The sequence below is a fragment of the Stegodyphus dumicola genome, chromosome 9, assembly GCF_044657685.1.
Source record: "Stegodyphus dumicola isolate Sdum_Otavi_A_Nest chromosome 9, ASM4465768v1".
Classification (NCBI taxonomy): Eukaryota; Metazoa; Arthropoda; class Arachnida; order Araneae; family Eresidae; genus Stegodyphus; species Stegodyphus dumicola.
This window is the reverse complement of record NC_140776.1, coordinates 164,154,637-164,179,242: the sequence shown is the minus strand read 5'-3', so window position 1 is coordinate 164,179,242 and position 24,606 is coordinate 164,154,637. Positions and strand designations below refer to the sequence as shown.

The 24,606-nt window shown below is 37.7% G+C and overlaps 1 protein-coding gene across 1 annotated transcript; it reads right to left on the bottom strand.

Annotated features, from left to right (window-relative positions):
- Positions 1-874: 874 nt before the first annotated feature.
- LOC146995534 (uncharacterized) lies at positions 875-19,622 on the bottom strand. Its single transcript, XM_085824289.1, has 2 exons — positions 19,487-19,622; positions 875-11,220 (listed from the first exon to the last, which is right to left on the bottom strand). Exons 1-2 carry the CDS (start codon positions 19,539-19,541, stop codon positions 1,196-1,198), a joined length of 10,080 nt encoding a protein of 3,359 aa, XP_085680415.1. The 5' UTR covers positions 19,542-19,622; the 3' UTR covers positions 875-1,195.
- Between the last annotated feature and the right edge of the window lie 4,984 nt (positions 19,623-24,606).

Genomic DNA, 24,606 nt, shown 5'->3' with positions numbered 1-24,606 from the left:
ATTCAGAATGTCGTTACAGTAAACAAATATAGTGAATTTTAAAGAGTGCATTTATTCTATTTGTGGTTTATGCGCTGTCAACGAAGTAGATTTAATTCAATCTAATCAATTTAAATGAAATTCAAGAAAAAATGCGTATAATTTAATATTCCGTACAAGGAAGTCATGTGGTATACACATCAGATTTTTTTTTTTTTTTTTTATAAATCCTCTTTTACCCGCTACTGTATCCAATCGTTAAATTATTAATCTTCCATAAGAATTCGACAAATCGCCGGTTCTAACTGCTGTTGCCAATATTTTGGCAGAAGTTCCTTAAATATTTGTTCAAGTTATAACAGTAGGAATAAAAAGCACAGCAGTTTAAATGTAATATACGTACTTGTTAAAAATTATTTTATTTTGCAACATGTCACTTTGGCGCAATTTATATTTTACTATGATGGTACAATCTTTCTAAACATTTTCACCATTAGATTAATTAGTTAGATGAGCTTTGAGCTCCATAATTGTCTGAATTTGATATTGTTTTAATGTATACCAATTACGTTTTAAGTCTGTTTGAATACTTTTAAAAATATTTTTAGTTTGCATTCATTTGGTGCTTCTGACGATTTTCAAATTTAAATTTGCATTAATATTTTTTTTCATCAGTTTATTAATATTAATTGATTTTCTAACTCTTATTCCAAGAAATGTCTGAGCATTTATATTACATAAATAATTAGTTTTGAAAAGAAAATTCGTTAGACAAATTTACTTTGGATCTCATTGATGAAATATAAAATCCCTTGGAAAGGCTTGCTTTGATTTCTAAAAAAAAAAAAAAAAAATCCGAAAATATATGTCTACTTAAAAAAGACAACCACTGGAATCAAATTCATTATTTTTTATTTGCTTTTCCACTCTAACAGTACTGAATTACACAGTAACATTTTATACATCTCATTACAGTTCTAGAAATACATTAACCATTACCTTGAAAAGTGAATTTTCAGAAAAATGTTCAAAAATAAAAATAGAAAACCAAGCATGGGTACTAGATTTACGATACTAGGGAAGTAAATAAGATATTACACATTCTTCTAACTATAGCTCCATAATTTCACCGAAGAGTGCAGACATTGGAAAATTGCAATGATGTATATTATATTAAATGGTATGTCTGGAACTGTTTTCTTTGAGATGCAATTTGTCAGCGAGAAAAGTCGTCATTTTCATAATCTTCGTATGATCCATTATCTTCGTATGATCCATAATCTTCGTCTGATCCATCATCTTCGTATGATTCTGAATAGTACCTGAACGGAAATCTGGAGTAATTGTAATGGTACCCAACACTGGCGTCAGTGAATAAGTGGAAATCAAATAATCTGTACAAATGTTTCAAAACGTCATCAGTTTTATACCTCTTATAGATATGAATACATTTTTTGAAATTGCGAGCATAGTTTAATGGCTTATGACGGTGACGATGGCAGTATTTTGTAAAATAAAACAGGGCTTCGGAATCGGGATAGAAACCGAACATTGTGTAGAATTTTATAAAATTTTTGGACAAAAGAACATCACTGTATTCCAGATTCAACAAGAAACGGTATTTCTCTTCATATGTATAACGCAAACCTAACTTTCCTTTCGATTTAAATTCACCAGAATACTTCTCTTCTTCAGAGTTATCTCTTCCGAATTTTGAATACAATCCTTTCTTAAAAGATTGTCCACCGTGTTTATGCTTATTTCCGCGAGGGTGTTTTTTCTTTGGATGACTGGGAGATTCGTCGTCTTCATTACGCTCGCCTTCGCCACCTTTTGATCCGTGCTTCGAATACTTGCTACCTTTATGATGACGCCTTCTGTAGCCTGAACTGTCATTTCCGTTTTCACTGGAATCGCTTTCTTCACTGTTTTCTAATTCCTCGTAGCTCCTATCCTCATTAGGTTTCTTTCCTTTACCTTTCTTTACTGCATGTCTTTGTTTTCCACCCTTTCTTCCTTGCTCGTTTTTATTTCCAGTCTCATCATTTTCGTCATCATCTCGATTCCTCCCTTCGTCTTCTTCAGGCACTTTGTTGCTTCCTTTGCCTACTTCAGATGGCTTTTTATTCCTTCCTTCGGCGGAGTCATCTTCCTCATTTGGTTGTTTTCCTTTTGGAGTCGTTTCAGATCCTTTTGGCTGACCTCGGTGATGCGGACGGCGTCTGTGACCGGGGTGTTTTTTCGGCTGTTCACTGGAGTTATTGTCTTCACCGTCTTGAGGGTGACCATGCTTTCCATGTGAATTTGGTTTTTTACCATTGCTACCTTTTTCTGCACCGTGTTTGCCTCGGTGTGGCTTTTCTTCATCAGTATCCTCTTTGGGCTTACCGGTTTGTCCACCGTGTTTATGCTTATTTCCATGAGGGTGTTGTTTTTTTGGTTGACTGGGAGATTCGTCGTCTTTATTAGGCTCGTCTTCGCCACCTTTTGATCCGTGTTTCGAATATTTGCTACCTTTATGATGACGCCTTCTGTAGCCAGAACTGTCATGCCCGTATTCACTGGAATCGCTTTCTTCACTGTTTTCTGATTTCTCGTAGCTCCTATCTTCGTTAGGCTTCTTTCCTTTGCCTTTCTTTACCGGATGTCTTCCTTTCCCACCCTTTCTTCCCTTCTCTTTTTTATTTCCAGTCTCATCATTTTCGTCATCATCTCGATTCCTCCCTTTGTCTTCTTCAGGCTTTTTGTTGCTTCCTTTGCCTACTTCAGATGGCTTTTTATTCCTTCCTTCGGCGGAGTCATCTTCCTCATTTGGTTGTTTTCCTTTTGGAGTCGTTTCAGATCCTTTTGGCTGACCTCGGTGATGCGGACGGCGTGTGTGACCGGGGTGTTTGTTCGGCTGTTCACTGGAGTTATTGTCTTCTCCTCCGTGAGGGTGACCTTGCTTTCCATGTGAATTTGGTTTTTTACCATTGCTACCTTTTTCTGCACCGTGTTTGCCTCGGTGTGGTTTTCCTTTTCCTGGCTTTTCTTTATCAGTGTCTTCTCCGTGTTTACCGGATTGTCCACCGTGTTTATGCTTTCTTCCGTGAGGGTGTTTTTTCTTTGGATGACTGGGAGATTCGTCGTCTTCATTAGGCTCCTCTTTGCCACCTTTTGAACCGTGTTTTCCTCCGTGTCCTTTTCCTCGCATTTCTTCATCAGTATCCTCTTCGGGCTTACCGGTTTGTCCACCGTGTTTATGCTTATTTCCATGAGGGTGTTGTTTCTTTGGATGACTGGGAGATTCGTCGTCTTCATTAGGCTCGTCTTCGCCACCTTTTGATCCGTGTTTCGAATACTTGCTACCTTTATGATGACGCCTTCTGTAGCCTGAACTGTCATTTCCGTTTTCACTGGAATCGCTTTCTTCACTGTTTTCTAATTCCTCGTAGCTCCTATCCTCGTTAGGTTTCTTTCCTTTACCTTTCTTTACTGCATGTCTTTGTTTTCCACCCTTTCTTCCTTGCTCGTTTTTATTTCCAGTCTCATCATTTTCGTCATCATCTCGATTCCTCCCTTTGTCTTCTTCAGGCTTTTTGTTGCTTCCTTTGCCTACTTCAGATGGCTTTTTATTCCTTCCTTCGGCGGAGTCATCTTCCTCATTTGGTTGTTTTCCTTTTGGAGTCGTTTCAGATCCTTTTGGCTGACCTCGGTGATGCGGACGGCGTGTGTGACCGGGGTGTTTGTTCGGCGGTTCACTGGAGTTATTGTCTTCTCCTCCGTGAGGGTGACCTTGCTTTCCATGTGAATTTGGTTTTTTACCATTGCTACCTTTTTCTGCACCGTGTTTGCCTCGGTGTGGTTTTCCTTTTCCTGGCTTTTCTTTATCAGTGTCTTCTCCGTGTTTACCGGATTGTCCACCGTGTTTATGCTTATTTCCGTGAGGGTGTTTTTTCTTTGGATGACTGGGAGATTCGTCGTCTTCATTAGGCTCCTCTTTGCCACCTTTTGAACCGTGTTTTCCTCCGTGTCCTTTTCCTCGCATTTCTTCATCAGTATCCTCTTCGGGCTTACCGGTTTGTCCACCGTGTTTATGCTTATTTCCATGAGGGTGTTGTTTCTTTGGATGACTGGGAGATTCGTCGTCTTCATTAGGCTCGTCTTCGCCACCTTTTGATCCGTGTTTCGAATATTTGCTACCTTTATGATGACGCCTTCTGTAGCCAGAACTGTCATGTCCGTATTCACTGGAATCGCTTTCTTCACTGTTTTCTGATTTCTCGTAGCTCCTATCTTCGTTAGGCTTCTTTCCTTTGCCTTTCTTTACGGGATGTCTTCCTTTCCCACCCATTCTTCCCTTCTCTTTTTTATTTCCAGTCTCATCATTTTCGTCATCATCTCGATTCCTCCCTTTGTCTTCTTCAGGCTTTTTGTTGCTTCCTTTGCCTACTTCAGATGGCTTTTTATTCCTTCCTTCGGCGGAGTCATCTTCCTCATTTGGTTGTTTTCCTTTTGGAGTCGTTTCAGATCCTTTTGGCTGACCTCGGTGATGCGGACGGCGTGTGTGACCGGGGTGTTTGTTCGGCTGTTCACTGGAGTTATTGTCTTCTCCTCCGTGAGGGTGACCTTGCTTTCCATGTGAATTTGGTTTTTTACCATTGCTACCTTTTTCTGCACCGTGTTTGCCTCGGTGTGGCTTTTCTTCATCAGTATCCTCTTTGGGCTTACCGGTTTGTCCACCGTGTTTTTGCTTATTTCCGTGTGGGTGTTGTTTCTTTGGATGACCCGGAGATTCGTCATCTTTATTAGGCTCGTCTTTGCCACCTTTTGATCCGTGTTTCGAATATTTGCTTCCTTTATGATGACGCCTTCTGTAGCCGGAACTGTCATTTCCGTATTCACTGGAATCGCTTTCTTCACTGTTTTCTGATTTTCCTTTGCCTACTTCAGATGTCTTTTTATTCCTTCCTTCGGCGGAGTCATCTTCCTCATTTGGTTGTTTTCCTTTTGGAGACGTTTCAGATCCTTCTTGCTGGCCTCGGTGATGCAGACGGCATCTGTGACCGGGGTGTTTGTTCGGCTGTTCACTGGAGTTATTGTCTTCTCCTCCGTGACGGTGACCTTGCTTTCCATGTGAATTTGGTTTTTTACCATTGCTACCTTTTTCTGCACCGTGTTTGCCTCGGTGTGGTTTTCCTTTTCCTGGCTTTTCTTTATCAGTGTCTTCTCCGTGTTTACCGGATTGTCCACCGTGTTTATGCTTATTTCCGTGAGGGTGTTTTTTCTTTGGATGACTGGGAGATTCGTCGTCTTCATTAGGCTCCTCTTTGCCACCTTTTGAACCGTGTTTTCCTCCGTGTCCTTTTCCTCGCATTTCTTCATCAGTATCCTCTTCGGGCTTACCGGTTTGTCCACCGTGTTTATGCTTATTTCCATGAGGGTGTTGTTTCTTTGGGTGACTGGGAGATTCGTCGTCTTCATTAGGCTCGTCTTCGCCACCTTTTGATCCGTGTTTCGAATATTTGCTACCTTTATGATGACGCCTTCTGTAGCCAGAACTGTCATGTCCGTATTCACTGGAATCGCTTTCTTCACTGTTTTCTGATTTCTCGTAGCTCCTATCTTCGTTAGGCTTCTTTCCTTTGCCTTTCTTTACCGGATGTCTTCCTTTCCCACCCTTTCTTCCCTTCTCTTTTTTATTTCCAGTCTCATCATTTTCGTCATCATCTCGATTCCTCCCTTTGTCTTCTTCAGGCTTTTTGTTGCTTCCTTTGCCTACTTCAGATGGCTTTTTATTCCTTCCTTCGGCGGAGTCATCTTCCTCATTTGGTTGTTTTCCTTTTGGAGTCGTTTCAGATCCTTCTTGCTGGCCTCGGTGATGCGGACGGCGTCTGTGACCGGGGTGTTTGTTCGGCTGTTCACTGGAGTTATTGTCTTCTCCTCCGTGAGGGTGACCTTGCTTTCCATGTGAATTTGGTTTTTTACCATTGCTACCTTTTTCTGCACCGTGTTGGCCTCGGTGTGGTTTTCCTTTTCCTGGCTTCTCTTTATCAGTGTCTTCTCCGTGTTTACCGGATTGTCCACCATGCTTATGCTTATTTCCGTGAGGGTGTTTTTTCTTTGGATGACTGGGAGATTCGTCGTCTTCATTAGGTTCCTCTTTGCCACCTTTTGAACCGTGTTTTCCACCGTGTCCTTTTCCTCGCATTTCTTCATCAGTATCCTCTTCGGGCTTACCGGTTTGTCCACCGTGTTTATGCTTGTTTCCATGAGGGTGTTGTTTCTTTGGGTGACTGGGAGATTCGTCGTCTTCATTAGGCTCGTCTTCGCCACCTTTTGATCCGTGTTTCGAATATTTGCTACCTTTATGATGACGCCTTCTGTAGCCAGAACTGTCATGTCCGTATTCACTGGAATCGCTTTCTTCACTGTTTTCTGATTTCTCGTAGCTCCTATCTTCGTTAGGCTTCTTTCCTTTGCCTTTCTTTACCGGATGTCTTCCTTTCCCACCCTTTCTTCCCTTCTCTTTTTTATTTCCAGTCTCATCATTTTCGTCATCATCTCGATTCCTCCCTTTGTCTTCTTCAGGCTTTTTGTTGCTTCCTTTGCCTACTTCAGATGGCTTTTTATTCCTTCCTTCGGCGGAGTCATCTTCCTCATTTGGTTGTTTTCCTTTTGGAGTCGTTTCAGATCCTTCTTGCTGGCCTCGGTGATGCGGACGGCGTCTGTGACCGGGGTGTTTGTTCGGCTGTTCACTGGAGTTATTGTCTTCTCCTCCGTGAGGGTGACCTTGCTTTCCATGTGAATTTGGTTTTTTACCATTGCTACCTTTTTCTGCACCGTGTTGGCCTCGGTGTGGTTTTCCTTTTCCTGGCTTCTCTTTATCAGTGTCTTCTCCGTGTTTACCGGATTGTCCACCATGCTTATGCTTATTTCCGTGAGGGTGTTTTTTCTTTGGATGACTGGGAGATTCGTCGTCTTCATTAGGTTCCTCTTTGCCACCTTTTGAACCGTGTTTTCCTCCGTGTCCTTTTCCTCGCATTTCTTCATCACTATCCTCTTCGGGCTTACCGGTTTGTCCACCGTGTTTATGCTTATTTCCATGAGGGTGTTGTTTCTTTGGGTGACTGGGAGATTCGTCGTCTTCATTAGGCTCGTCTTCGCCACCTTTTGATCCGTGTTTCGAATATTTGCTACCTTTATGATGACGCCTTCTGTAGCCAGAACTGTCATGTCCGTATTCACTGGAATCGCTTTCTTCACTGTTTTCTGATTTCTCGTAGCTCCTATCTTCGTTAGGCTTCTTTCCTTTGCCTTTCTTTACCGGATGTCTTCCTTTCCCACCCTTTCTTCCCTTCTCTTTTTTATTTCCAGTCTCATCATTTTCGTCATCATCTCGATTCCTCCCTTTGTCTTCTTCAGGCTTTTTGTTGCTTCCTTTGCCTACTTCAGATGGCTTTTTATTCCTTCCTTCGGCGGAGTCATCTTCCTCATTTGGTTGTTTTCCTTTTGGAGTCGTTTCAGATCCTTCTTGCTGGCCTCGGTGATGCGGACGGCGTCTGTGACCGGGGTGTTTGTTCGGCTGTTCACTGGAGTTATTGTCATCTCCTCCGTGAGGGTGACCTTGCTTTCCATGTGAATTTGGTTTTTTACCATTGCTACCTTTTTCTGCACCGTGTTGGCCTCGGTGTGGTTTTCCTTTTCCTGGCTTCTCTTTATCAGTGTCTTCTCCGTGTTTACCGGATTGTCCACCATGCTTATGCTTATTTCCGTGAGGGTGTTTTTTCTTTGGATGACTGGGAGATTCGTCGTCTTCATTAGGTTCCTCTTTGCCACCTTTTGAACCGTGTTTTCCACCGTGTCCTTTTCCTCGCATTTCTTCATCAGTATCCTCTTCGGGCTTACCGGTTTGTCCACCGTGTTTATGCTTGTTTCCATGAGGGTGTTGTTTCTTTGGGTGACTGGGAGATTCGTCGTCTTCATTAGGCTCGTCTTCGCCACCTTTTGATCCGTGTTTCGAATATTTGCTACCTTTATGATGACGCCTTCTGTAGCCAGAACTGTCATGTCCGTATTCACTGGAATCGCTTTCTTCACTGTTTTCTGATTTCTCGTAGCTCCTATCTTCGTTAGGCTTCTTTCCTTTGCCTTTCTTTACCGGATGTCTTCCTTTCCCACCCTTTCTTCCCTTCTCTTTTTTATTTCCAGTCTCATCATTTTCGTCATCATCTCGATTCCTCCCTTTGTCTTCTTCAGGCTTTTTGTTGCTTCCTTTGCCTACTTCAGATGGCTTTTTATTCCTTCCTTCGGCGGAGTCATCTTCCTCATTTGGTTGTTTTCCTTTTGGAGTCGTTTCAGATCCTTCTTGCTGGCCTCGGTGATGCGGACGGCGTCTGTGACCGGGGTGTTTGTTCGGCTGTTCACTGGAGTTATTGTCTTCTCCTCCGTGAGGGTGACCTTGCTTTCCATGTGAATTTGGTTTTTTACCATTGCTACCTTTTTCTGCACCGTGTTGGCCTCGGTGTGGTTTTCCTTTTCCTGGCTTCTCTTTATCAGTGTCTTCTCCGTGTTTACCGGATTGTCCACCATGCTTATGCTTATTTCCGTGAGGGTGTTTTTTCTTTGGATGACTGGGAGATTCGTCGTCTTCATTAGGTTCCTCTTTGCCACCTTTTGAACCGTGTTTTCCTCCGTGTCCTTTTCCTCGCATTTCTTCATCACTATCCTCTTCGGGCTTACCGGTTTGCCCACCGTGTTTATGCTTATTTCCATGAGGGTGTTGTTTCTTTGGATGACCGGGAGATTCGTCGTCTTCATTAGGCTCGTCTTCGCCACCTTTTGATCCGTGTTTCGAATACTTGCTACCTTTATGATGACGCCTTCTGTAGCCGGAACTATCATTTCCGTATTCACTGGAATCGCTTTCTTCACTGTTTTCTGAATTCTCGTAGCTCCTATCTTCGTTAGGCTTCTCTCCTTTGCCTTTCTTTACCGAATGTCTTCCTTTCCCACCCTTTCTTCCTTGTTCTTTTTTATTTCCAGTCTCATCTTTTTCGTCTTCCCCTCGATTCCTCCCCGTGTGTTCTTTAGTCTTTTTGTTGCTTCCTTTGCCCTCTTCTGACGGCTTTTTATTTCTTCCTCTGGCGGAATCATCTTCTTCATTTGGTTGTTTTCCTTTTGGTGTCTCTTCAGATCCCTCTGGCTGGCCTCGGTGATGCGTATGGCGTCTTTGACCGGGGTGTTTATTGGTCTTTTCAGTGGATTCATTGTCTTCTCCTCCGTGACGGCGACCAGGCTTTCCATGTGAGTTTGTTTTTTTACCATTGCTACCGTTTTCTGGACCGTGTTTGCTTCCGTGTGCTTTTCCTTTTCCTGGCTTTTCTTCATCAGTATCCTCTCCGGGCTTTCCGGATTGTCCACTGTGTTTATGCTTATTTCCGTGAGGGTGTTTTTTCTTTGGATGACTGGGAGATTCGTCGTCTTCATTAGGCTCGTTCTCGTCCTCGCCACCTTTTGTTTGGTGTTTCGAATATCGACTACCTTTGTGATGACGCCTTCTATGGCCGGAACTTTGGTTTCCATATTCACTGGAATCGCTTTCTTCACTGGTTTCTTTTTCACTGACGCTATTATGCTCCTTAGGCTTCTTTCCCTTAACTTCTTTTCCTGGATGTCTTCGTTTCGCATCCTCTCTTTCTTGTTGTTTTTTCTGATCTTCATCTCCATTCTTTCCTGTGTTTTTTTCAGGTTTTTTGTTGCTTTGTTCTTGATTAGGAGACTCTGTGTCTTTGTTATCTTCTGATGGAGAAGTGTTTTTCTGATTTTCTTCAGTTTGGTTTTCGTTTTGTTGAGGTTTTTGGTCCGTTCCTGGAGATGCATCTGTCTGGGATTTTTCTGGCTTCTTGGTATCATTCGGGCTTTCCTCATTTTGTTTATTTTCCCCTTCTGGATTTCTTCCGGGCTCATCAGTATCTTTTGGGTTTTTTTCATTTGATGGTTTTCCTGATACTTCCGGATTTCCATTATCTGGAGAGGATTCTTGTTGCTCTGTAGACTTCTTTTCCTTATTGTCTTTATTGGTTCCTTCATCTGGTTTGTCCGTATCTTGTGTACGCTTTTTGTTCACATCATCAGATGGACCTTCGTTGGCATTTATGTTTTCGCCTTTGGCATCTCCCCCTGAATTCTTTTCTTTATCTCCGGTTTGTTTTTCAGCTTCTTCCCTGTTTGAAGAATCTCCTTGAGGTTCCTTCTCGGAAATTTCATTTGGTGGTTTATTTCCGGACTTGTTTGCCTTGCTCTCCTCTTTCTGCCCTGTTCCTTCTTGTCCCGTATTTTGTCCATCCGCATTTTGTGATTTAGTTACATCATTGTTCTTTTCCTTTTTTTCGAGTTCTTCATTTTTGTTCTCCTGTTCTTTGTTTGCTTTGTTCCCATTCTCATTTCCTTGAGAATCTTTACTTCCTTTATCGCTTTCATTTAAGCTTTCCTGTTTAGCGTCTTCTTTGTCGCCGGTCTGTTTGGCATTCTCCTTCTTTTGACTTACTCCTTCTGACTCTTTTCTATCATTTTTATCTCCAGACTGCTTTTCATTATCATTTTTCTTATGTCCTTCATCTCGGCCTTTTGAATTTTTTAAGCCATCCTCTGGTTTTGTATTGTCAGAAGTTTGACTATTTTTACCATCAGTGCTTTCTCTCAAGCTTCTGTTTTCGTCTTCTTGATTTTCTTGGGTGGATTTATTTCCGCTGCCTTGTTCATCAGTATCTTGATTGTCTGAACCTGAAGGGCTTTTGTCTGACGTGTCGCTGTCATTCGTTTCTGAGGCTTTTCTGTTTTCCTCAGATTGTATCCTATTTTGTTCCGATCCATCTCTGTATTCGTCTTCATCCTGACTGTCGGTTTGCTGGCGAGTCCGTCCTTCAGATTTCGCGGTTGATGAATATCGACCCCCGTCGCCTCCTCCTTCTTTGTAATTGTAACTGTAGCCACTTCTGCGACTACTTTTCTTTCTACTGCTGCTGCCGCTATATTCTGTTTCATAGTCCCAACTTTCTTGATATTCAGAACCGTAAAAATTACCTTCCGAGTCATCATCGTCCGAGTTTTCGTTCTCTTTTTCCACCTCCTCACTTATATCATATTTCGACTGCCTATTTGCATCATATTCTTCGCTGTAAGAAACATCTTGCCTCGAATAGTTTTCCCCTTCATTGTAGTTTGATGTTTCTGCTGCCACTCCTTGAATTGTAGACAAGGCTAGAATTTAAAAGAATTTGTTGTTAAAAGTATAAGATTTTACGTTAGTTTAACGTACGTTTATACGTTTACAAGAGATAGTTTAAACATATCGTGAAGTTTAATGCCAATTGCTTATTGTTAACTTACTTAGTATATGCTTTAATGTTAATTTAGTATTACATTCAGAAATATGTTTTATTAGTTTAAGGCTTATGTAAGCTTTCCCAAACGGATAGTGGTTAGTGACTCTGACTGGCATGCCGAAGGGCTTGAATCCCGAAGAAGGTATGGATATTATAGTGTCTCTGTGGCATGGGGGCACTGTAAATATATGGCGAGCCGAAAGTCCTCTCGTGTAGATTTGGTGGCAAGTGAAGAGGGATGAGAGCCCCTCGGACCCACTCTTGAATTGAAGTGGATTTCCCTCAAAATTGATGTGGAACTACGGAAAAACCATACTGTAGCCTATATGGTACCCAAGGCTCTTGCCAACGACAGACGTAATCATGTACTCCTAGGCGCAATGAATTTTGTGGGTTTGTTCTAATGTCAGACAAGCGAGATTTGTCACAACAACATCAGCAGCAAGCGTTATGTACGCACACAAAATCTTTAAAGCATATTCCGTGGTTCATAGTAGGCAAGACATAAGCATATTTGCACAAAGATGGCGTCTGTTGTGTTTTCAGTTAAAGAATAAATTGCATTTTTGGAACGGTTATTACAAAAATTATATACACACTAGATAAAATTTTAATTTTAGTTTATGATCTTCTAAAGTGGTTATTTTCCTTTTCTGTTCTAAAATAGCAAAATGTTTATTAAAAAAACTTTCCCAAGAGCATTTTTTTAGAATTAATGCTTCACAGTTTGCATGATTCTAAAGAAGTTATCACACATGGCTACAGTCCCTGCTAGACGGGACTTTTCTGGAAAATGAGATTCTGGTTTAAACGGAAGGATTCCTAGAAAAAAGAACCTCGCCTGAAGCGAAGTCCCGCCTAGCTACGGAAGCAATGTTGCGGCTACGCGGGATTTTTTTCAAACCTCACCGAAAATGTGTCGGGTCCCGGGTAGACACAACCAATCAGACGAAAGTTCTGCTTCTGAAGTATCACGTGATCTCAATCTGAGCGATAATCGATTAGTGTTTGGCGTTCAAGTCTTTGTAGTAACTGAAAATGGTAACCTAGCTACGTGGGTTTCCTGGAATTCTGCAGGTTTTGAGAATTGTCCCTTTCGACGTCAGGTCCTTCTTAGCTGAAACATAATGTGATTGAGGTTTAATGCTTCAGACGACTGTTTTATAGTCATAAAAATTTGTAGTTTAACGCATGAAAGTCATTCAGCCCAATCACACCTCTTTAGCAGGGTTTAAGCCACAGGAAATCAGAAAGCGTCAGGGCATGCGTAAATGTGTAGCTGAACTAAACCGTCGACTGATGTTCGCTTCGCTGTGATTGGTTAGCTGTTTTAGTTGAAATGTTAGACTATTTATGAAAAATTATTAATCCACTTTTTCTGATATAGCAAGGTCTGATTGCCTAGCAGCGAAACTCGGCTTAGACCACTTATGATTTTAAAACCACCTCAAGCTTGGACCATTTACGATTTAAAAATCACCTATCTGCATCACATTAATCATCTGCATCACGTAAAGAAGCTTTGCGTAATGTAGATGACGTTCATACATAACAACGTAAGTGAAAATGAAATGATTAATACCATTGAAATTATTCATACCAAACCTTTTAGCAAACAATAATGAAAAAAGATAAAATGTGTCTACCGAAAAGTAAAGTAATTTCGCAATTTGTCAGTAACATTATCTCTCTTCTTCTGATATTTACTCTCTAAATGAACTAGTATTTTACAAAATTTTCTTTTCTGCCAGCTGTATGTGTAACGATAATGTGAAACTTAATGCTAAAAACTCTGGGCGTTGCCTCTTGCGCTAATTCAGGTGTTTATGCTTATATGCTGTGGAGAACTATACTCAAATAAAGAACAGTTTCAAAATATTCACGACAGCCTGTTATTAAGATCATCATGAAGCAGCATCATATTCTACGTAGCATTAATTTTATGTTACATTCGTACGCATATGCATATTATGTTTGTTAAAACAACTATTTCATTTAAGAATTACTAAAACAACTCCATAAAAAGCAAGCTTCAACAGCGTTTTCTGAATTTTTACGCTTGTGTCGACTTTCTCGAAGAGTTTAAAAAAATTCTATTCTTGTGTATCACTGCTAGACTGCACGGAAATTAAAAGATTAAAAACCCAGAAACATTTTACGAAATTCCAAGCGAAAATTGCCGGAAATATGATATGAAAGTACTAACAATAATATTCGATTTGCATTTCTTCTCTAGAATCTAAATAAAAGCAGTTTGTATGTTTGAGTGTTTTAAATCTTCCAAGAAAATTTTTATAGTTACTATTCCTTTATTGCAATTGTAAGCACAAGATTGTTTAAAATCAAAATATTGCTTCTCGTACAATGCAATGCTATATATATATATATTAGAGATTAGATATTTATCTATTGTATTAAATTACAATGGTAAAAAATTACAAATGCAATGCTATATATATATATATATCATAGATTAGATATTTATCTATTGTACATATTTATCTATCTATTTGTTGGTTTTTATTTTACTCGTATATATATATATATATATATATATATATATATATATACATACATATATGTACAAATAAAGTAAAAAATTGATTAAATTAGCAAGCAATTAAATTGAATTAAAGCAAGCAACTAGTAAAGCAAGTCAAAGTGTTAAGCCTAATTTAAAATAGTCCTTTAACTCTTAACATTTTTTTTTTCCGGCCCACCAGCGGCCGAGCGGTCGCTGGTGGGCCGAAGTCGCTGAACACTGGTAGTTCGGTCCGAGGTTCGAATCCCGCGAACGGGTTGGCTGCATGGGCGTTTTCGTGGTTTTCCCCATGTGTAACGTGTATACGAGCCAGTTTCCCTCAGAAAGCCTTCCACGAAGGCATCCCTTCCCTTAGGCAGATAGCCCTAGTGTGCTTTGCCATAATTAAATACACCACAACACCACACTTAACATTTTTCTGTTCTAAAAATAGTTAATTGCTCATAATATATTTCCCTAAAATGCTTCATTTCAAAATTAATCCATATAATATGATTTTCATATAAAGCTCTCGCTCAAATAAATAACTTACATAAGCTACCAGTACGTATAAAGCAGCAGAATTTACCATTTTTGCCTACAATTATTTTTTAAAAATATAATATAATAATTTACACGACTGTATGCATAGATGCCGGTAAAATACGTATCTATTCTGTCTGAACTAGAGCACTGCAACATTTATTGCAAAATGTTTTGTTGAAAAGTCAAAATATCATATTTCATGTTTACTGAAACCTTAATTTTATTGAATTGGACAGATATGGGACACCTATGTATACCAACTCCGTTAACCGGTTCGGTGAGCTCAGGTTTTATATGTTGATAAACTGTACATGTTTTGCTTTATAAGTAAGGGAATAATGTTGTTCCGGCTAAGGTTAATCTGCCTTTAGTTAATCTGCATGGAACAGTTGTAGAATTATCAACAATTTAAAAGTTAAGTGATGCTAAGCCTAACAAGCCTGCCATTTGTTTACATTTGGAACTCTAGTAGAACAGTGAATTAAGTCAGTCTGATCATAAACTTCAGTATATTTTTGCCGAGTGGAAGCAAAATTTTTAAATTTTGTGCACTGAAAAATCTGGCTGCCTGCCCGCTCACCGAATTGTTTGTTTTTGCAAAGAAACTTTAATTTTAATGATAAAAATTGTGTTTTGTAACTATTTTTAATTCTATTTGATGTTTTTAGTTTTTCCGTATTTTAGAGTTTTAATGATGATGTTCTGAGGTTTTATGTATTTTTCCTTTGCCGAGAACTGAGAACTGAATAAATTGAATAAGAAATATATCTCTAATGAAAATCGAGGAAATAAGTTCAAATGAAGTGCAGAAAAAATGCATAGAATTTAATAGGCTACAGAAGGAAGTCACGTGGTGTCTACATCAAATACCTTTTTTTAACTAAGACAAAAAAAAAAAAAAAAAAAAAAAAAAAAAAATCTGATGGTTAGATGCTAATAAAGCAAGAAATTATGATAACTGTATCCAACACTTTAGCTGCATAATTATAAATTATTAGAACAATATAGTGAATAATAGGGCAAATATAGGACAAATCTATTCGCCAGAATATAAAATGGTAAAAGTTTTCTGAAAATTTGCAGATTTTTTTAATTACATTCCAGTGGGATCATATGAAGAATGCCACGGGTTGGTTGTGTGCTAGTTAACAAGTTCGGTTTCAGAATATAAATATAGTAAATAATAGGACAATATAGTACATAACAGGACAAATATAGAACAAATCTATTCACCAGATTATGAAATGGTAAAAGCTTTCTGAAAGTTTGCGGATTTCTTTAATTACATTCCAATGGGATCGCATGAAGAAATGCTACGGGTTGGTAGTGTGGTAGTTAACAAGTTCGATTTCAGAATAAAAATATTAAAAAAAATTGGTTCACTCAGTTTTACTATATTTTTTTAGTTTGATTAAAATACTGTTGACTTAATATTCAATAATTAAGCACAACAGGAATTTTTTAATCGCTCGGATGATTTCCTTTTCCTTCCAAAGTTTTAAACTGAGGTAAAAAGATTTTACTTTTCAGGATAAAAAAAGAAAAAAAAACATATATTGGAAAAAAAATATGCATATTTTTAGTTCAGAACTATAATCTATGAGTTAGAAATCTTTAATCTGTTCAAGAAACGGAACAAAATTTTCCTTTTAAGAGAAGTCTCTACGACCTCATTCACAAATTTGAAATTTCGACTCAATAGATGCTCATGCTTTGAAAATAGATGATCGCCTTGAAGAAAGATTGCGATTACATCATTGTTATTACAGATGCATAAAAGAAAAACTGATAGTATCTACTTGAAAACTGCTATCATGAATGAGCTCTTAAATCTGACTGTTCATTCGCTCAAACAGATAATGTGTAATTTTGGGAAACGATTGCGAAGTGAAGTTAAATTTAATGTTTCTGATACAGAACATGTATTATAAAATCCACGCCTTGTACCAAATTATAGGATGTACGTTCTCTCTTTATCATTTCATTAAACGCTTTCAAAGAATAAATTTAGTGTAGATTAGAACATGCTTGTCATTACATTTAACGCATTACTTTCATATACAAAATAATAATATTTTTTATTATATATTTAGCATTTAAATTGCAATTAATATGGCAGCTTCGAAGCTTATACTTTGCTAACTGAAATAGTGATTAGCATTACGTGCGTTTGTTAATTCTTGAATGATCTTTAATATTACAACCTTCTACTGCAAACTGCACATGTGTAGTATTTCAAGCACTTGTCATATTTTGATGTACATCTGTCATGTAAGATTACAGCTAAAAGCCCAGTTTGGTTAATTCAGTAGAATTCATTAAAGTTCTCGCAGTGAAATATCAGGAATTTGAATTGTTTAAAACAATAGAAGAGCTGGAATTTTGGAAGTGAAGAAGGCAGGTGTCTGAAGGAAGAAAATGGAATATTTTCTAATACAGTAAGACCCCGCTTAACGCGGGGGATACGTTCCATCAAAGTAGAGCGTAATGCGAAACAGCGCTAAACGAGGCTATCTTTACATGTAAATATTGGGGTTAGGGGAAGATGGCTAGGAAATTGGTTAGGTATTAAATTTAAAAAGTATGTTTTTTTAATAAAAATAAAACCAAACATTTATTTCTTAAAGCCCAAATTAATACCACATTATTATTTCTTGCAAAAATAAAAACAAAATATAAATAACAAAACGAATATTCTTAAAAAAAAAAACAAATAAAATTCTAAGTCAGTCAGTCATATTTAGTTAGCCTTCCGCGTTTTCCGTGTTCTGCCTTTTTGTGACAAAAGCATCTAATGTTGTTTGCCTTTTTCTTTTGCGTTGTTCTCTTAAAAGTTCTTCATAAACGGATAGAGCATCTCTAACACCACGCCTTACTTTTGAACTCCTGTCAAAATTCGGATCATTTTCAATGAATTGATCCATTATTTCAGTTATGGTAGACAAACTCCTTTTTACAAACGACATCGAAAATTCTTTTTGCTCTTCTTCTGAATCACTGCTGTGAACATTTTTGTTTTCTTCTTGTTCAGTTAATTCCTTGAGCTCATCATTAGAAAGACTAGCCGCTGCTTCTTGAATTATTTCTTCGACATCTTCCATATTTACCCCTTCAAAATATGTCTGTACAATACCGCACCAAACAAAAAATACAAGTACAGTCTTTCGGATATGTATTTGAAACAATATCGCTGCATAATATTTCGTGGAATCCCCGTATGCTGCGAGCGATTTCGTTGAAATAAAGAGCGCTAAACCGAAACAGCGCTAAACGAAACAGCGTTAAGCGGGGTCTTACTGTACATTAATTGCACTTAAAACCATGGAAAGTTGAGCAGGCAAACAGCATAAAACGTTCAATAGTATATTGTAATCGAGATCCTGCTAGTAACGATGGTGTCACAAATCCTAACTTTAATGAGGAATTATTCACTTATACTATGAAAGTATTGTACAGGATTTTCAGCTTAAGGATTTTCTTGAATTACTCATGAAGTACACTATTTCGCGTATAATCTCCAAGAAGTTGTTTCGAAGCACTTGAATAACTTCAGTTCCCTGTTAAAGGTGGAAACCCAAAATGAAGACACATAAGTAATTAGTTGGGAGAATGGTAGCTAAGAAGATATGACACATTCACGCAAGACTAAAGTCCTTTTTATCTACTCAACGAATACAACATAAGTACTACTTGTTTTCTTAAAATAAACGAATACAACAACAATGTTTTATTAAAATAAAAAATTCTCTGGAACTGGCGTGACAACTATAGGTTATAACAAAAGGAATATTTATGTATCTTCTTGCCCGAGAATACGATATTGAGACTGTTGGTTATTGATTTCGTATCATTAAATAAACACTAAAATTAGAATAAAAATGCCCAGATATTTTAACTGGTGTCATATAAATGTTACCGTGAAAGATCGAAATTGGAGAATGTCGACTTTCACCGGAGAATGTCAACATTCACCAAATACGTCGGTGAAAGATCGAATATTTCTTTACATTCTTGTACATTCGGACCTTCACCGGTGTATGTCGACAATCACAGATATGCTCTGGTGTTGGTCGAAAAGAGAGGATTATACGAGTCCTCTCTTTTCGTATGTACACGCTGCCATTCCAAAAGGAAGTGTTCCACAAATAAATGCAGTTGTAAAAGCAAGGGCCTCTTGTGCAATTCAAAGTGTCATAATAGTTTAAGTTGTTGCAATAAATAAGATTTAAATCACATAATTTGGTAAGTTTATAACTTCTATTATTTTTCTTTCTCATTTTGAATGTACTCTGTGTTTTAAGTTCTTATTCTGAGTCTCAAGTGCGTTTTTCCGCGAATGAATTACGGAGAAGGAAATATAATATTCTTATATGTTCAACATTCACCATTAGTACATGGTGAATGTCGACATTCACCGGTGTAACTCAGAAATAAGAGTATTTGGAAAATATTTCGGATATACACCAAGCGACTATGTGAATGTTGACATTCACCGGTGAAAGTCGACATTCTCCAGATTTCGGTGTTTCACCGTAACATAAATATAATTCATAACATTAATATCCAATAATTGTAATACTATTAATATCGAATTATGATAGGATATTGGCAATGGATATGAGGATCCAGTGGGTTGGGTTATGTTATTTAGACTATTGTAAATCACATTAAGACTCTCTGGAATTGGGACGCTCTGGACATTAGGACTCTCTGGACTATGGTAAAGCACATTACAACTCTCTAACGAGAGATATGCCTTGTGGAAGGACTTTCTAAAACACGAAACTCTTCTGTACTCATGATACGCATGCGAAAACACACAAAAGTCCATACAAGCAACCGGTAATCAGGTCAAATTACCAGCGTTCCTTGGTATTATAACTCGGCTAGTGGAGAATAAGGATCAAATACGCAAATTGGAAAGCCTTTATGTAACCTTTACAACAAAGCCTCCAGTGCTATCCAGAAAACATTAACGAAGAAGGGAAGAAGTACTTAGAATATGCATTGAGAAAGCATAAATAAATGTTGCACTGGTAAAATACATATCTTTTCGAATAAGCATATAACTTACCGAGAAAAAGGGAACACAGCAATGCAAGGCGCAAGGCTACCTTGCGATATTCCATTTCAGAGATTGGATACCAGTTGCTGCAGATGTCCAGTGAAGCTGCCACTGATAATCCAGCTATGCGATGACTGTGAAACCAACTCCGTTTCTAAACGTATTTATACCTCAAACCTTATTGACTAAATCCTCCTTAAAGTGTTTTTCCAAAGCCTCAACGTTGTTTGCGTTTTCGCATGAGAGCAAATAGCGAAGGCTAATTAACGATAAATCAACTTATTAGGTAGATCTTCAAACATAGTTAGATGCAATGTAGGTTTTAATGGGCACGATTTTTAAATTCTTTTGCATTGTGTTTCAGATAATAATCATAACGATTTGTAAACTTATACGCATTTTAATTCGATTGGAAGAAAAGAATGTGCTTGAACATTCCAGCGGCCATATTTCGGAAATCCTTGGAAATTACGTCTATAGAAAATGAGGGTAAAAAACAAATATATTCAGATTCTGCAGCTGTTCGTTTTTCGTTTCCAATAACGTAAATATGGTTGTTTAAATCTATTCTTTAGAGGAAATTTTTAGACCAGATCTTTGAGAAATTTTCCATTTTTTCTGACAAAATGGAGGAATTTTATATGGAAACTGAATTATGCTGTATTACTGTAAAGTACAGCAGGGGATATGTAGATGTTCCACTGTAAGTTATTAGCTTTTATTACGTGGGAAAGTAGACTACATAACGCAGACACACAGATCATTACAGTATACCAAGCACAAAATTTTATTTTACACATGATAAGTACATATCCATATACTTAGCAGTTTTTTTCCAATTCTACATTTCTACTTTATAAGGTCTCGTTTAGTTTATTAACCGGTATCATTTTCCTGCCAAAATGTAAATTTCTATTTCGCGTGATGAGGTAAACACGCTATAGTATTTAAAGGGAAGTTTTAGAGGGCAGAATCAGAGCGTGCTCTGCCTGCTGACGGCTACGTTACCAATTTGATTCTTTAGCAAGTTACTAATCCTGCGGCGTTGCGTTAATATCTCGCTATTAGGCTTGTCACACTGACCTTTAGGCCAGAGCCAACTTGTGCGTTACTTTAAATCTGTAGCCGTACGGATAACTTACTATTACTTAGTCAAGTCAAATTCTTTATCTTTCTTTGACTTTAGTCATAACGGTTGGCTATTTTTTTTAAGCACATGTGGTGCCTTCCATTAACATTTATTTGAGTCAAATGGAAAGGGTTGTTTTACACTATTTTCTCTGCCTCTATGGTACTTTATAAGACATGCTGACGGCTAACTTACTATTACTTAGTCAAGTCAAATTCTTTATCTTTGACTTTAGTCATAACGGTTGGCTATTTTTTTTAAGCACGCGTGGTGCCTTCCATTAACATTTATTTGAGTCAAATGGAAAGGGTTGTTTTACACTATTTTCTCTGCCTCTATGGTACTTTATAAGACATGCTGACGGCTAACTTACTATTACTTAGTCAAGTCAAATTCTTTATCTTTGACTTTAGTCATAACGGTTGGCTGTTTTTATTAAGCACGCGTGGTGCCTTCCATTAACATTTATTTGAGTCAAATGGAAAGGGTTGTTTTACACTATTTTCTCTGCCTCTATGGTACTTTATAAGACATGCTGACGGCTAACTTACTATTACTTAGTCAAGTCAAATTCTTTATCTTTGACTTTAGTCATAACGGTTGGCTGTTTTTATTAAGCACGCGTGGTGCCTTCCATTAACATTTATTTGAGTCAAATGGAAAGGGTTGTTTTACACTATTTTCTCTGCCTCTATGGTACTTTATAAGACATGCTGACGGCTAACTTACTATTACTTAGTCAAGTCAAATTCTTTATCTTTGACTTTAGTCATAACGGTTGGCTATTTTTATTAAGCACGCGTGGTGCCTTTAATTAACATTTATTTGAGTCAAATGGAAAGGGTTGTTTTACACTATTTTCTCTGCCTCTATGGTACTTTATAAGACATGCTGACGGCTAACTTACTATTACTTAGTCAAGTCAAATTCTTTATCTTTGACTTTAGTCATAACGGTTGGCTGTTTTTATTAAGCACGCGTGGTGCCTTTCATTAACATTTATTTGAGTCAAATGGAAAGGGTTGTTTTACACTATTTTCTCTGCCTCTATGGTACTTTATAAGACATGCTGACGGCTAACTTACTATTACTTAGTCAAGTCAAATTCTTTATCTTTGACTTTAGTCATAACGGTTGGCTATTTTTTTTAAGCACGCGTGGTGCCTTTAATTAACATTTATTTGAGTCAAATGGAAAGGGTTGTTTTACACTATTTTCTCTGCCTCTATGGTACTTTATAAGACATGCTGACGGCTAACTTACTATTACTTAGTCAAGTCAAATTCTTTATCTTTGACTTTAGTCATAACGGTTGGCTGTTTTTATTAAGCACGCGTGGTGCCTTCCATTAACATTTATTTGAGTCAAATGGAAAGGGTTGTTTTACACTATTTTCTCTGCCTCTATGGTACTTTATAAGACATGCTGACGGCTAACTTACTATTACTTAGTCAAGTCAAATTCCTTATCTTTGACTTTAGTCATAACGGTTGGCTGTTTTTATTAAGCACGCGTGGTGCCTTCCATTAACATTTATTTGAGTCAAATGGAAAGGGTTGTTTTACACTATTTTCTCTGCCTCTATGGTACTTTATAAGACATGCTGACGGCTAACTTACTATTACTTAGTCAAGTCAAATTCTTTATCTTTGACTTTAGTCATAACGGTTGGCTGTTTTTATTAAGCACGCGTGGTGCCTTCCATTAACATTTATTTGAGTCAAATGGAAAGGGTTGTTTTACACTATTTTCTCTGCCTCTATGGTACTTTATAAGACATGCTGACGGCTAACTTACTATTACTTAGTCAAGTCAAATTCCTTATCTTTGACTTTAGTCATAACGGTTGGCTGTTTTTATTAAGCACGCGTGGTGCCTTCCATTAACATTTATTTGAGTCAAATGGAAAGGGTTGTTTTACACTATTTTCTCTGCCTCTATGGTACTTTATAAGACATGCTGACGGCGAACTTACTATTACTTAGTCAAGTCAAATTCCTTATCTTTGACTTTAGTCATAACGGTTGGCTGTTTTTATTAAGCACGCGTGGTGCCTTCCATTAACATTTATTTGAGTCAAATGGAAAGGGTTGTTTTACACTATTTTCTCTGCCTCTATGGTACTTTATAAGACATGCTGACGGCTAACTTACTATTACTTAGTCAAGTCAAATTCTTTATCTTTGACTTTAGTCATAACGGTTGGCTGTTTTTATTAAGCACGCGTGGTGCCTTCCATTAACATTTATTTGAGTCAAATGGAAAGGGTTGTTTTACACTATTTTCTCTGCCTCTATGGTACTTTATAAGACATGCTGACGGCTAACTTACTATTACTTAGTCAAGTCAAATTCTTTATCTTTGACTTTAGTCATAACGGTTGGCTGTTTTTATTAAGCACGCGTGGTGCCTTCCATTAACATTTATTTGAGTCAAATGGAAAGGGTTGTTTTACACTATTTTCTCTGCCTCTATGGTACTTTATAAGACATGCTGACGGCTAACTTACTATTACTTAGTCAAGTCAAATTCTTTATCTTTGACTTTAGTCATAACGGTTGGCTGTTTTTATTAAGCACGCGTGGTGCCTTCCATTAACATTTATTTGAGTCAAATGGAAAGGGTTGTTTTACACTATTTTCTCTGCCTCTATGGTACTTTATAAGACATGCTGACGGCTAACTTACTATTACTTAGTCAAGTCAAATTCTTTATCTTTGACTTTAGTCATAACGGTTGGCTATTTTTATTAAGCACGCGTGGTGCCTTCCATTAACATTTATTTGAGTCAAATGGAAAGGGTTGTTTTACACTATTTTCTCTGCCTCTATGGTACTTTATAAGACATGCTGACGGCTAACTTACTATTACTTAGTCAAGTCAAATTCTTTATCTTTGACTTTAGTCATAACGGTTGGCTGTTTTTATTAAGCACGCGTGGTGCCTTCCATTAACATTTATTTGAGTCAAATGGAAAGAGTTGTTTTACACTATTTTCTCTGCCTCTATGGTACTTTATAAGACATGCTGACGGCTAACTTACTATTACTTAGTCAAGTCAAATTCTTTATCTTTGACTTTAGTCATAACGGTTGGCTGTTTTTATTAAGCACGCGTGGTGCCTTCCATTAACATTTATTTGAGTCAAATGGAAAGAGTTGTTTTACACTATTTTCTCTGCCTCTATGGTACTTTATAAGACATGCTGACGGCTAACTTACTATTACTTAGTCAAGTCAAATTCTTTATCTTTGACTCTAGTCATAACGGTTGGCTATTTTTATTAAGCACTTGTGGTGCCTTCCATTAACATTTATTTGAGTCAAATGGAAAGGGTTGTTTTACACTATTTTCTCTGCCTCTATGGTACTTTATAAGACATGCTGACGGCTAACTTACTATTACTTAGTCAAGTCAAATTCTTTATCTTTGACTTTAGTCATAACGGTTGGCTATTTTTATTAAGCACGCGTGGTGCCTTCCATTAACATTTATTTGAGTCAAATGGAAAGGGTTGTTTTACACTATTTTCTCTGCCTCTATGGTACTTTATAAGACATGCTGACGGCTAACTTACTATTACTTAGTCAAGTCAAATTCTTTATCTTTGACTTTAGTCATAACGGTTGGCTGTTTTTATTAAGCACGCGTGGTGCCTTCCATTAACATTTATTTGAGTCAAATGGAAAGAGTTGTTTTACACTATTTTCTCTGCCTCTATGGTACTTTATAAGACATGCTGACGGCTAACTTACTATTACTTAGTCAAGTCAAATTCTTTATCTTTGACTTTAGTCATAACGGTTGGCTGTTTTTATTAAGCACGCGTGGTGCCTTCCATTAACATTTATTTGAGTCAAATGGAAAGAGTTGTTTTACACTATTTTCTCTGCCTCTATGGTACTTTATAAGACATGCTGACGGCTAACTTACTATTACTTAGTCAAGTCAAATTCTTTATCTTTGACTCTAGTCATAACGGTTGGCTATTTTTATTAAG

What these genes read in the sequence shown, in the direction of transcription:
- LOC146995534 (XM_085824289.1), bottom strand. Translation starts at nt 19,541, where the DNA reads ATGGAATATCGCAAGGTAGCCTTGCGCCTTGCATTGCTGTGTTCCCTT. An exon ending in GCTGTGTTCCCTTTTTCTCG is followed by an intron (nt 11,221 to 19,486) that starts GTAAGTTATATG and finishes TTTAAATTCTAG; the next exon opens with CCTTGTCTACAATTCAAGGA.